This window comes from Gavialis gangeticus, unplaced genomic scaffold, assembly GCF_001723915.1.
Source record: "Gavialis gangeticus isolate Ggan-Ray unplaced genomic scaffold, GavGan_comp1, whole genome shotgun sequence".
NCBI lineage: Eukaryota > Metazoa > Chordata > Crocodylia > Gavialidae > Gavialis > Gavialis gangeticus.
In genome coordinates, this window is record NW_017729034.1 from 16,922,161 (window position 1) to 16,933,862 (window position 11,702).

Sequence of the window (11,702 nt, forward strand, 5' to 3'; positions counted from 1 at the left end):
CAGTGGCAGGGTGGTGAGCGGCAACTGCCCGCAGGCGCCACCAACAAGTGTCGGCAGTGTCTTTTTGTAGGGGGTGCACCTCCATGCTCAGGGTGTGCACATGGGTACATGTGCACCCCTTACACATTGCCCCTGGTGTGGGCTGAGACAGGGCATGGTTGTAAGCTCTTTTCTTCCAGGGTCTTTTCTGGGTTAGGCAGAGGTAGGACACTACTTTAAAAAAGCTCACAGCTCCTAGGGTCCCTTCTGTGCCAGGCACAAGTATGGCACAATCTGTGAGGAAGCTCACAGTTGCCAAGGTCTTTCTTTCCTGATGGACCTTTCAGAGTGACTTAGACAAACTGTAGGACTGGGCCAAAAGGAATCTCATGAGGTTCAACAAGGACAAATGCCGAGTCTTGCATTTAGGACAGAAAAATTCCATACACCAGTACAGGCTGGGGGCTGACTAACTGGGCAGCAGCTCTGCAGAAAAGGACCTGGGGGTTACAGTGGACAAGAAGCTGAATATAAGCCAGCAGTGTGCCCTTGTTGCCAAGGAGGCTAACAGCATACTGGACTGCACTGGTAGGTGTGTTGCCAGTAGGTCAAGGGAAGTGATTATTCCCTACTACTGAGCTCCAGTAAGACCACATCTGGAGTACTGCAGTCAGTTTTGGGCCCCCCACTACAGAAAGATGTGGACAAATTGGAGAGAGTCCAGTGGAGGGCAACAGAAGTGGTGAGGGGGCTGAGGCACATGACTTATGAGGAAAGACTGAGGGAACTGGGCTTATTTAGTCTAGAAAAGAGAAGTCTGAGGGGGGGATTTAATAGCAGCCTTCAACTACCTAAAGGGGGGTTCAAAAGAGCATGGAACTAAGCTGTTCTCATTGGTGGCAGATGGCAGAACAGCCATAAGGAGCAACAATCTCAAGTTGCAGCAAGGGACGTTTTGGTTAGATATTAGGGAGAACTTTCTTACCAGGAGGGTAGTAAAACTTTCTTACCAGGAAGGCAGGTGTCATAGCCCAACCATTGGCAAAAATTTTCAAAAATTCATGGCGCTCAGGTGAAGTACCTGAAGACTGGAAGGAGGCCAATGTGGTACCCATTTTCAAGAAAGGGCGGAAAGTAGATCCCAGGAATTACAGGCCAATCAGCTTGACCTCAATCTCTGGTAAGATTCTTGAGAAAATGATCAAGGAAGCCCTTCTGGATAAGCTGGCTGAGGACAACATCCTGAGAGACAGCCAGCACAGGTTTGCCATGGATAGGTCTTGCCTGACCAATCTCATCTCCTTCCATGACCAGGTGATGTATCTCCTGGACAAGGGAGAAGAGATCGATGTCATATATCTAGACTATTAAAAAGCCTTTGATCTGGTGTCCCACGACCTCCCCATGGAAAAATTGGCCAACTGAGGCCTTGGCTACACCACAGTCCGATGGCTGGGAAATTGGCTCTGAGGTCAGACCCAGAGAGTGGTGGTCAATGGCAGCAAATCATTATGGTGCTCTGTGACCAGTGGCATCCCCCAAGGCTCTGTCCTTGGTCTGGTTCTCTTTAACATCTTTATCAACGATGTGGTCATTGGTGTCAGAAGCGCACTGGCTAAGTTCGCTGATGACACTAAACTTTGGGGCATAGCGTCCACACCTGAGGACAGGCTAGTGATCCAGGCAGACTTGGATAAACCTAGTTAGTCGGCTGACACAAAGCTGATGATGTTCAATACCGATAAATGTAAGGTACTCTACCTCAGGGGAAAAAAAACCTGCAGCATACTTATAGGCTCACCAGTGCTATGCTTGCTAGCACCACTGCTAAAAGAGACTTGGGGGTCATGATTGACCACAAGATGAACATGAGCCACCAATGCAATGTCGCATCTGATAAACAAGACCCTGGCTTGGATCTATAGAAGCTTCTCAAGTAGATCTCAGGATTTCTTCCTCCTGCTGTACTCGGCCTTGGTGAGGCCGCAGCTGGAGTACTGCATCCAGTTCTGGGCTCCACAATTCAAGAATGATGTCGAGAAGCTTGAGAGAGTCCATTGGAGAGCCACGCGCATGATCAGAGGGCAAGAGAATAAGCCTTATGAGGAGAGGCTGAGAGCCATGGGACTCTTCAGTCTGGAAAAGCACAGGCTCAGGGGGTGACCTGGTGGCTGCTTATAAGTACATAAGGGGTGTACATCAGGATCTGGGAAAACATCTGTTCACCACAGCGCCCCAAGGAAAAACAAGGACCAATGGTCATAAACTCCTACAAGGCTATTTTAGGCTAGACATAAGAAAAAGTTTCTTTATGGTCCAAGCCCCCAGACCTGGAATAGACTCCCTCCAGAAGTGGTGCAGGCACCTACTCTGGACTCATTCAAGAAACGCTTGGATGCTTATCTTGCTGGGATCCTTTGACCCTAGCTGACTTCCTGCCCCTGGGGCAGGGGGCTGGACTTGATGATCTTTGAGTTCCCTTCCAGCCCTAACATCTATGAAATCTATGAAAAATACTGGAACAGGTTCCCCAGAAAGGTGGTGGAAGCTCCATGCTTGGAAGTTTTCCAAACCTTGCTAGACAAAGCTTTGGCTGGGATGATCTAGTTGGGGATGGTCCTGCTTTGAGCAGCGGGTTGGACTAGATGGCCTCCTAAGGTCCCTTCAAACCCTCACTTTCTGTGATTCTGTGAGTCTATGACTGCAGATACACCACTGATCTGAGGAAGCTTGTACCTATTGGATATTTATTGGTATTGGTTAGCAACGGGGCTGCTTTGTGGAATCTCATGGCTGCCAAGTTTACTTGTGGTATGGGCAGGTAGAGGGCACTAGTGTGAAGAAACTCACAGCTGCATCTATCACTCCTGGGTTGGCATGGCCAGGACACTGCTGTGAGGAGGTTTCTCCCAGCTTGCAGCAACAGGGCATCAGTGTGAGGAATCTCACAGCTCCTGAAGTATCATTCTGAGAAGGGCCAGTCTGAAGAAAACCCCAGTTGCCAAGATCTTTCCTGGCTGTCCATGGACACACCACTGTTCCAGTGTTCACACCTGCTAGATTTTCTACTGATAGTATCCATAACAAGGCACTAATTTAAGGAAGTTCATGGCTTCTGACATCTCCCGTGGATTTGGCAGGGGAGTTGAATTGGCCAGCCACAGGTAGCCACTGTGAGGAAGTTCCCAGCTTCAGGGATACTTCTGGGTTGGGCAGTGGCAGGTCACTATGACAAGAAAGTGCAGAACAGCAGAAATATTTCCCAAGTTGGGCAGTGACAGGCAACTGATGCAAGGAAGCAAATGTTATCACCAAAAACCCAGGACCATTCCAGAGACATGGCTATAGCCCACCTGTGATCAGGACCTCTTTTTCAAGCTTAGGCACAGAATTAAGGGACAGTGACAATTTCCTTAATGATTATCCTTTTTGTATACCGTGTCAAGATACAATTACACTTCCCGATGATTTCATTCCCTTTTAACAGGTAAGGTTTTACTGTACTACCACCAAGTCAGATAGAGGCAAACAGCAGGTCTATAACTCAATGTTTTATTGATTACATCCCAAAGCACAAGAATAAGCGCTGCTCTCAATGCCTATCTAGCTGTGGGCATCCATACAATACAGACTCTCACCTATACTATCTTGGGAGACAGAAGGGAGGAAGAAGGTGGCATCCAGACTGGCAGCAGGTTGTTTTGAATTTGCTGAGATCTTCCAAAATCCCCCTTTTCTCATTTATACTCAGTATATATACACACAGCTTATTTTAATACATAGTCTCTGATTGGTTTTGTCCAGATCTCTTTGTTTCACTGATACTTTGCAAACTAGACTGAACCGGTTTTTCTATGAACTTTGAAGATGCCAATTAGATGGGGTCTGTGTCCTTGTGAAAATTACAGTTCTGGGAGAAAGGACTTCTTATCTTTTTCCTTCACCATCTGGGAATACTACTTGCCATGTTCTGTTTTGGTTTTTTCTGCTTTGCTGTCAAAACCAGTGATAACACATCTGCAAAGGCTCCCTCTGAAACAGGCTTTGGGGCTTTCTGCTTTAGCCACATTTCTGTATCTTAGCCTAAGTTCTCTGAAAAGGCCAGGGCTAACAACAAGTAGTTTTGCTGGTGGACTCTTGCTTTTCCTCTGTGCTCCTGGATTCATACTCCCAGGGCAACTTTAATTCACGCTTTTATTTCTTTTCTATACATAATATACATTTTGCCTCTACCATAGCCAGTTAACAAAGACACATTATTATTTCAGTATGATTCCAGCAAACTACGTACAATTAAATTTTTAATAAAAGGCAAAACATCAGTTGTTACTTTTAACTTCCATTAAGTGTTTTCCAAAAACAGTTATTCACACTTGGGTTAACTTAATGTTAGTGGTCTTGATGAACAGATTATTTTTCTGTTTTCCCAGGATGCTGCTTGTGACTTAAATGTAAGTTTATTGATTATTAATTTTATATCATCTTAAGCACATATTATTTGTAATTTAGGCTTTTGCTAGTAGTAGGCCTGCACTTGTCAGTGTGGTCTGTCAGGTACTGACCATGTTTACAATACTGGATCTTGAGCAGGAACCTGGAAATGCTGTAGGGAACCTCACAGCTACCACATTCCCTCTTGGACTTGGACAGCCACTGCTGCAAGAAAGCTCTATGCTCTGAGATCTCTCTGACTGGTAATAGGTAGACCACTGCTCCTGGATTTCCTACTGAGTGAGAAAATGGCAGGAAATTGCTGTGAGGAAGCTCACTGCTGAGGGTACCTCTCCTAAGATAATTACAAAGAGCACTGCTATGAGGAAGTTCACCACTGCAGCAGTCTCTCCTAGGCTGGCCAGAGATAGGGCACTGCTGTGAGGAAGCTCACTGCTGTGGCGGGTCTTATCTAGATTACCAGGGAGAGCGCACTGGTGTGTAGAAGTTCACAGCTTCCAGGATCTGTCTTGGGTTGAGTAAGGACAGATCACGCTGTAAAGAAGCTTACAGCTGACCGGTTTTTTTAAGGCAGTATTGTGAGGAAGCTCAGTGTTTCTGCTCAGGACAGAGCAGTGCTGTGAGGGAGGCTTATTCTGGTAGCATTATGGAGAAAGAAAGAAAACCATTACTTCCTTCCAGTGTGAACGCTAAGGAATTGCTTCTACCTTGCAGCTTCCCATACTGAAGTGGAGACACTGGGATCACTGCCAGCCCTGACTGCAGCCAGGGGACTCTTAATGCAGCAAGAAGCCTGTCAATGGGACTGCTATATAAATTCAAACGGGGGGGTAAGCTAGCGAAGGACCAACCCGAGGAAAGAGTCCAGAGTCTCCACCTTTGTCACTGTCTCGCTCTTCCTGCTATTCCTCCCTCACTCTGTGCAGTATTGTATTCAGGTCCTCTTTCCTCTCTCAATTTTGCTCTGTGATGCCTCCCAACCTGACCGGCTACTACCGCTTTGTCTCCCAGGACAACATGGATAATTACCTTCGAGCTTTAGGTAACTCCACTCTTCTCCTCTTATTGCTTCTCCCTTCTATATCCCACCCTCCCCTCCCCACTCTGCAAAATGATGAGCCCCCTACAGGCAGGGATAGGATTTTTGTTCCCCTTTCTTTCCATTCATTTTTATTCTGATCCGGTAATCCCACCAGTATGAGCAGAGGGATTGTGATAAGGGCACCTGGAATCTGAGGAATAGTCTTGTTGCAGGGAGGTAGAAGTTATGGAAGGGACTGCAGGGAGGAAACCACGGAGGAGCAAGGAAGGGCACTGCTGTGAGGAAGCTCACTGCTGCCAGCATCCTATTCCTTGTCCCATCTCATGTCCCCAGATATTAATGTGGCCCTGCGCAAACTGGTTTGCCTCCTGAAGCCTGATAAAGAGATAATCCACACAGGAGATCATATGACCATTCGCACAATCACCTCACTGAGGAACTATGTTATGGACTTTGATCTGGGAATTGAGTTTGAAGAGGATCTAGGACCAGTGGATGGACGCAAGTGCCAGGTGAGAGGTTTGTGGGGAACAGATCAACATCTGGAGGTCAACTCAGATACAGGCACAGGCAAGCAGTTTGACTAATCACTGGAATTTAGTAGGCAAGCCTGTTCCTAATGGGTGAGTCAAAAGAGAATCCAGCTCAGGGGTAGGGTACCCTTGTCTCTGCAGACCTAAGCAGGGTGAAAAAAGCAGGGCTCTCTCTTGCGACCTATGATAAACAGGAAATTTAAGTTAAAATTAAATGTAAAATAGAGCTAAGATATCTGGAGTTTCAGCACCCAGATACCCTTAACTCTGTCCTCTGTTAGCAGTACCCTGAAAAATCCAAAAATCAGATGGCTTGCTGGAACAAACAGATTTGTCCTGTCACATGAAAGGCTGGACCCTCTAAGATACTGGAGTCACTCTGTACTCATGAAAGTCAGAGCAACGCAAAATAAAATGTAAAAAAGGCTCTCAAAATCAGTGACTACATTTCAAAATATGTCCCAGAGAGAGAGCTCAAGTATGAGGGGAGTGGGTTAGTGGAAAGGTAATGGTAAACACCATATACAGAAATAGACATGGGCAGGGACTCTGTCTTCTTTTCCCATGACTGATGGTGTCTCCTGTCTCTTCACCCATTCTTTTCAGACCACCGTCTCCTGGGAGGAGGATCAGCTTGTGTGTGAGCAGCGAGGAGAGAAGAGAAACCGGGGCTGGAGACACTGGTTAGAAGGGGACCTGTTACACTTGGTGAGGTGGAGCTCAGAGCAGGATGTCATGTTAACACCCATGATAGAGAAATCCAGGGGTGCCTATACATGTGCAGGAAGGCTGCTCTGACACACTTTAATTATAGCATATCAGAGCAGACTTGGTTAATTGAGTCTGCTGGGCCATAGTAATAAGCACACTCCAGCAGTCTCCAGCATCTTGTGTATCAGCATCCCCACACTGAAAAATGGTGGTGGGGACACTCTAAGTAGTTAAAGCACCCTTGCCACCATTTTTCGTCATGGGGACACTGACACACATGACACTCCAGGCACTTTAATTAAAGCAGCTCTCAGAGCCGCTCTGATTAAAGCACCCACTCCCAGAGCATCTCTATAAATGCCCTAGGAGATGCAATAAGATGCCGAAGGCTCTGCCTGGCATGATCATGCCTCCTCCTGTGGATCCCAGTCTCAGTCTCCAGAGTTTCTCTGGGGCAACAGCTGCTTCACAAAAACATCCTCCTATAGGGTTCAAAAGTTGAGTTGGCGGAGCTCACTGGGATCCAGCCAATGTCCCTTTCCTGCTGTGAAATCTGACCGTGGCTCCAGGGATTCTGAGAGGGAGAGGAAAAAGAAGAATTGAACACAAGGTTTCCTGTGTCTAACACTGAAATCTCAATAACTCTTCAGAAACAAAGAGAGAGAGAGAGAGAGAGAGATGGAAATGGCAGGGAGGGACTGGTGGGCAGGAGTGGGAGGCTCAGTCTGAAGTGCCTGGGGAGCTGCAGGCAGGAATAGCAAGAGCATCTCCTGCAGGGCAGAGCTGCATGGGGAGCCCAGAACTAGAATGACTGTGGGGCTGTGGGTTAGAATTGAGGAGCTTTGGCAGGGATGTGTGGGAAATGCAGGCCTGGAAGAGGTCTGTGGCTCAAGACTGAGGGGCATTGGCAAAGCTGTATGGAGATGGGGGCAGAATTGGAAAGTGTGAGAGCTGTGGGTAAGGGTTGAGAGACACTTTCAGATCTCTCCTAAGTCTCCTCTTGTATCTTATTCTCCTTCCCAGCGCATGACAGCAGAAGATGAGGTTTGTGTTCAGATTTTTCAAAAAGTGAAGTAACCACAGCACATAAGGTATCAAGAATTGATCCATTTGAGCAGGACCAGCTTTGTTGCAGAGCCAAAATCAAAGCTAACAAATCTGCCCCCCATGTCACACTTCAAACTGCCTTTGGATTAAAGAGATACAAATGGCCAAACCTCTTTTGTAGTAATTGTCTTCATTGCTGCCAATGTTTGCCTTGCATCTCACTAAGGACCACACCCTAAGTAATACCTGGGTTAGGTTTCCTGGCCCATTTTCCCACTCCATAGGGGCAAGGAGCCTTGCTGAGCACAGTATCTCCTTAAGTGAGTTCACTGTGCTACCTGTGAGAAGCACAGATTTCTTTGTGTTCTCCCTCAGTACTCAGGTGCTGGAAGACAGGAAGCATGCAATGAGTAGATACTGGCTCCCCTTCTGGGTTGCCCCCAGGAAAAGAAAGATTACAGGAGAAGGAATTTCCAGCGGCTGGGGAAATCTGCTGATGGGGTGGGGAGGGGAAAAAAAAGAAGTCATGCAAGGTTAGAGGAGTGAGATAGAAGTCAGGCTGTGGGGTGGGAGGGAAATGGGGCTTCAAGTTTCACTGAGATCCTTTCAGAATAAGAGCTCTCATGTCTGAGATAGAGGGAAGGACGGGTGAAAAGGAAGAGTCACTGCTTGGCTGACTCCAAATGTAAGAATCCAGAGAAGAGGAGAACACACATTGAGTGAAGGTCAGAAGTGAATCCCCACCTTGCTCCTTGGGGCAGAGCTGTGCAGTGGCTGATACACAGATGGGACTGCCTAAGATTCTTGTCTAGTCTTATTTGTTCCTCTGCTACCTTTCCTCTCTGAGACCCCTCTGAACTCTGTTCAGTTTGGAGTTGGAGAAAAGAGGGAAAGGGTCAAACCCCTCCAGTCACCTTCAGAGGGAAGATGGCATTGTGTTATCAGTGCAGTCCGCAGAAATAATGCTGCCCTGACCCATAAAACAAGCCCCTGATGTTTTTAGAATTCATGCCAAGTCCTCCTGGGCATTGCTGATATCCCCCTGGCCCACAGCATGGTCTGCCACTCTACTTGCTCCCACTCACACCCCACAAGTCCCCCTGGGTTTAAAATACAGACTTGAATCAAACTTTGTCTAAAAATAGTCTTGCCAACCAGGTGAGTCAAAAATCAGGAGCCAGGAAATCCCCAAATCATTTGATTTTAGGAAATAGTAAACTGTGGATTCTTTTTATTTGATTCTTTTGGGGATTTGGTGCTTTTGGGGGTGACTTTTTGCTGACGTCTCAAGAGCTAAAAACTAGAAATCTGTTTATTTAAAGCAAGGGTGTCAACTTCATCTGGCCTGCAGGGCCAAATGAGGGTTACTGGGCCAGTCTGAAACCAATCCCCTAACCCCTGGGCATGCAGCACCAACAGCACTGGGTCCCACCCACCAGCCTCAGGGCATGCTGCATACAGGGCTGGCACAGGACACATGCTGCCCTCAGTAGACAGACTGCACCTTTTTTTTTTATTAAAATATATTTCTATAGATAGAGAGTGATATATATACATTCCCTATCATAAGCTTTCCATCACACATCTTAAATCCACATTAAGAAACCCAACTTCCTGTTTCAATAAACACACCCAGTCCCCTGTGCACCCTCCCTTTACCCTCACCTACCCAAATCACAGTCCTTTAGTCCAAACCCCTATTTGGGGTTTACATTCTCAGTTCATTCACTGTCCTTGTCGCTGTCACTGTTGATGTCACTGTCACTTCCGCTGCTGATGATCCTGTTGTAGTCCTTCTCGCTGTTTCCAGGTCCAATTGCATCTCTGTCCTCTTCATTCTCTTTGTCCACTTCCCCTCCTGGGGGGTCTTTGAACAACTTGTGCCAGGTATTGCTTTTCCAGATAGAGTTGGCTATGTCTTCTCCAGCCTCACCCACCGATTTCCAGTGGTAGGACTGAAGTTTGCTTAGAAACATTTTAACACAGTCTGTTTCTTTGAGCTTGGCATGCCTGTATACCAGGAGGTTCCTGCATTGCCACAGGGCACTCCTGACACAGGACACAAACTGGTCGAAATGCGTTGTCTGGGACCCCTGCTGCTCAGTGAGGTGTCCATACATCACCGCCTCCCTTGTCATCAGCCTGACTCCTGTCACTCTTTCAAGGAGCTGGCTTACCTTTTCCCACACACTCTTGGTATATGGGCAGTGCCATAGGACATGGTCAATGGTTTCTGCTTCTTCTTAGCAAGTTTCCCTGGGGCAATTGGGTCGAATCCCTTGTCCCTCCCTGTACCTCCACACCCTCACTGGGAGTACTCAGTGCGCTATGAACAAACTCAAGTCCCTGTGGTCCTTGCGGAGGTCCTTGTGGATTGGCAGTCCTGGCTCCAGATGGCTTAGCAGTCCTCATCAGGGAGCAACTCCATGGTTGATAAACTGTCTCTGTCTCTGACTGCCCTCTGTATCTTTTTGTGGTTGGACATAGTCACCAGGCTTTCCTTCTGTAACTTATACTTGCTCCAGAACTCATTCAGGACCCTGTAAAACCAAGGCTGCTCCATGGTCCACTGTCTCCCTCCTGCTACAGGCAGCACAAGGGTAAATCTAGGGTGTCACACGCAGCCCAGACCCCAGTGCCACATGGAGCGCCCTGGGCCAGTGATCCATAACCAAATTGTATGGCTTCATGGGCCAGATCCAGCCTGCAGACTGTATGTTTGACACCCATGATTTAACATGAAAGCTGAGCATGTCAAGTAATCATCTGACTGGCTCTGTTCTATAATGGTAGCTTGTGTGTTTTTCATTTGCATACCTTCATTAGTATGCAGGGTTGGGGGGGCTACAAATCATAGAGTCATAGAGAAGTTGGGCTGGAAGGGACTTCCAAAGGCCATCTAGTCCAACCCCCTGCCCGAGGCAGGATCATCCCCATCCAAACCATCCCATATATACAACCATAATCTGAACCCTACATAAAACTACCCTCAACCCTGACACAACACAGACCTAACACCCTCACCTGCCATGGGTAAAGCAGAGGAACCACAGCAGCCAGTGTCATGCTTCTATAAAATGTCAATATATGCTCAAGAGGTCCTGGATAGAGGGCCACACCCCCTGCTACAGAGGAAAGCAAAACATCCCACAGTCTATACTGTGTTTCATAGATTTCATAGACATTTGGGCTGGAAGGGACCCTGGAGGATCACCAAGTCCAGCCCCCTGCCCCAGGGGCAGGAAGTCAGCAGGGATCATAGGATCCCAGCACGATAAGCATCCAAATGTGTCTTGAAGGCGTTCAAAGTGGGTGCTTGAACCGCTTCTGGTGGCAGTCGATTCCAAAACTTGGGGGCTTGGACAGTGAAGAAGTTCTTTCTTATCTCCAGCCTGAATCGGTTGTGGCAGAGTTTGTGACTGTTGGATCTTGTCATCCTTTGGGGCACTCTGGTGAACAGACGTTCCCCCAGATCCTGATAAGTACCCCAATACATTTATAGGTGGCCACCAGATCACTCCTGAGCCTGTGCTTTTCCAGGCTAAAGAGCCCCATGGCTCTCAGCCTCTCATCATAAGGTCTGTTTTCCTGACCTCTGATCATGTGCATGCCTCTCCTCTGCACCCTCTCAAGCTCCTCCACATCCTTTTTGAAGTGTGGAGCCCAAAACTGGACACAGTACTCCAGCTGCGGCCTCACCAAGGCCAAGTACAAGGGGAGAATGACGTCCCGGGATTTACTTGAGAAGCATCTATGGATGCAAGCCAGCATTTTGCTTGCTTTACTAGCTGCAGCATCACACTGAAGGCTCATGTTCATTTTGTGGTCAATCATGACCCCCAAGTCCCTTTCATCTGTAGTGCTAACCAGCGTAGCACTACTGAGCCTATAAGCATGGTACAGGTTTTTCCTCCCAAGGTGGAGAGCCTTGCATTTTT

General features: G+C 47.5%; 1 protein-coding gene across 1 annotated transcript; it reads left to right on the plus strand.

The window, feature by feature from the left end:
- Window positions 1-5,276: 5,276 nt before the first annotated feature.
- On the plus strand, window positions 5,277-7,937 carry RBP5 (retinol binding protein 5). The gene is made up of 4 exons (XM_019527637.1): window positions 5,277-5,473; window positions 5,807-5,985; window positions 6,613-6,714; window positions 7,741-7,937. The coding sequence occupies exons 1-4, from the start codon at window positions 5,401-5,403 to the stop codon at window positions 7,792-7,794; spliced, it is 408 nt and encodes a 135-aa protein (XP_019383182.1). The 5' UTR covers window positions 5,277-5,400; the 3' UTR covers window positions 7,795-7,937.
- The last annotated feature ends 3,765 nt before the right edge of the window (window positions 7,938-11,702 follow it).

Bases quoted from the DNA above. Each gene is read 5' to 3' on its own strand.
- RBP5 (XM_019527637.1), top strand. From the start codon at position 5,401: ATGCCTCCCAACCTGACCGGCTACTACCGCTTTGTCTCCCAGGACAAC. The intron at 5,474-5,806 runs GTAACTCCACTC...TCATGTCCCCAG, and splicing joins TAATTACCTTCGAGCTTTAG to ATATTAATGTGGCCCTGCGC. The intron at 6,715-7,740 runs GTGAGGTGGAGC...TCTCCTTCCCAG, and splicing joins AAGGGGACCTGTTACACTTG to CGCATGACAGCAGAAGATGA.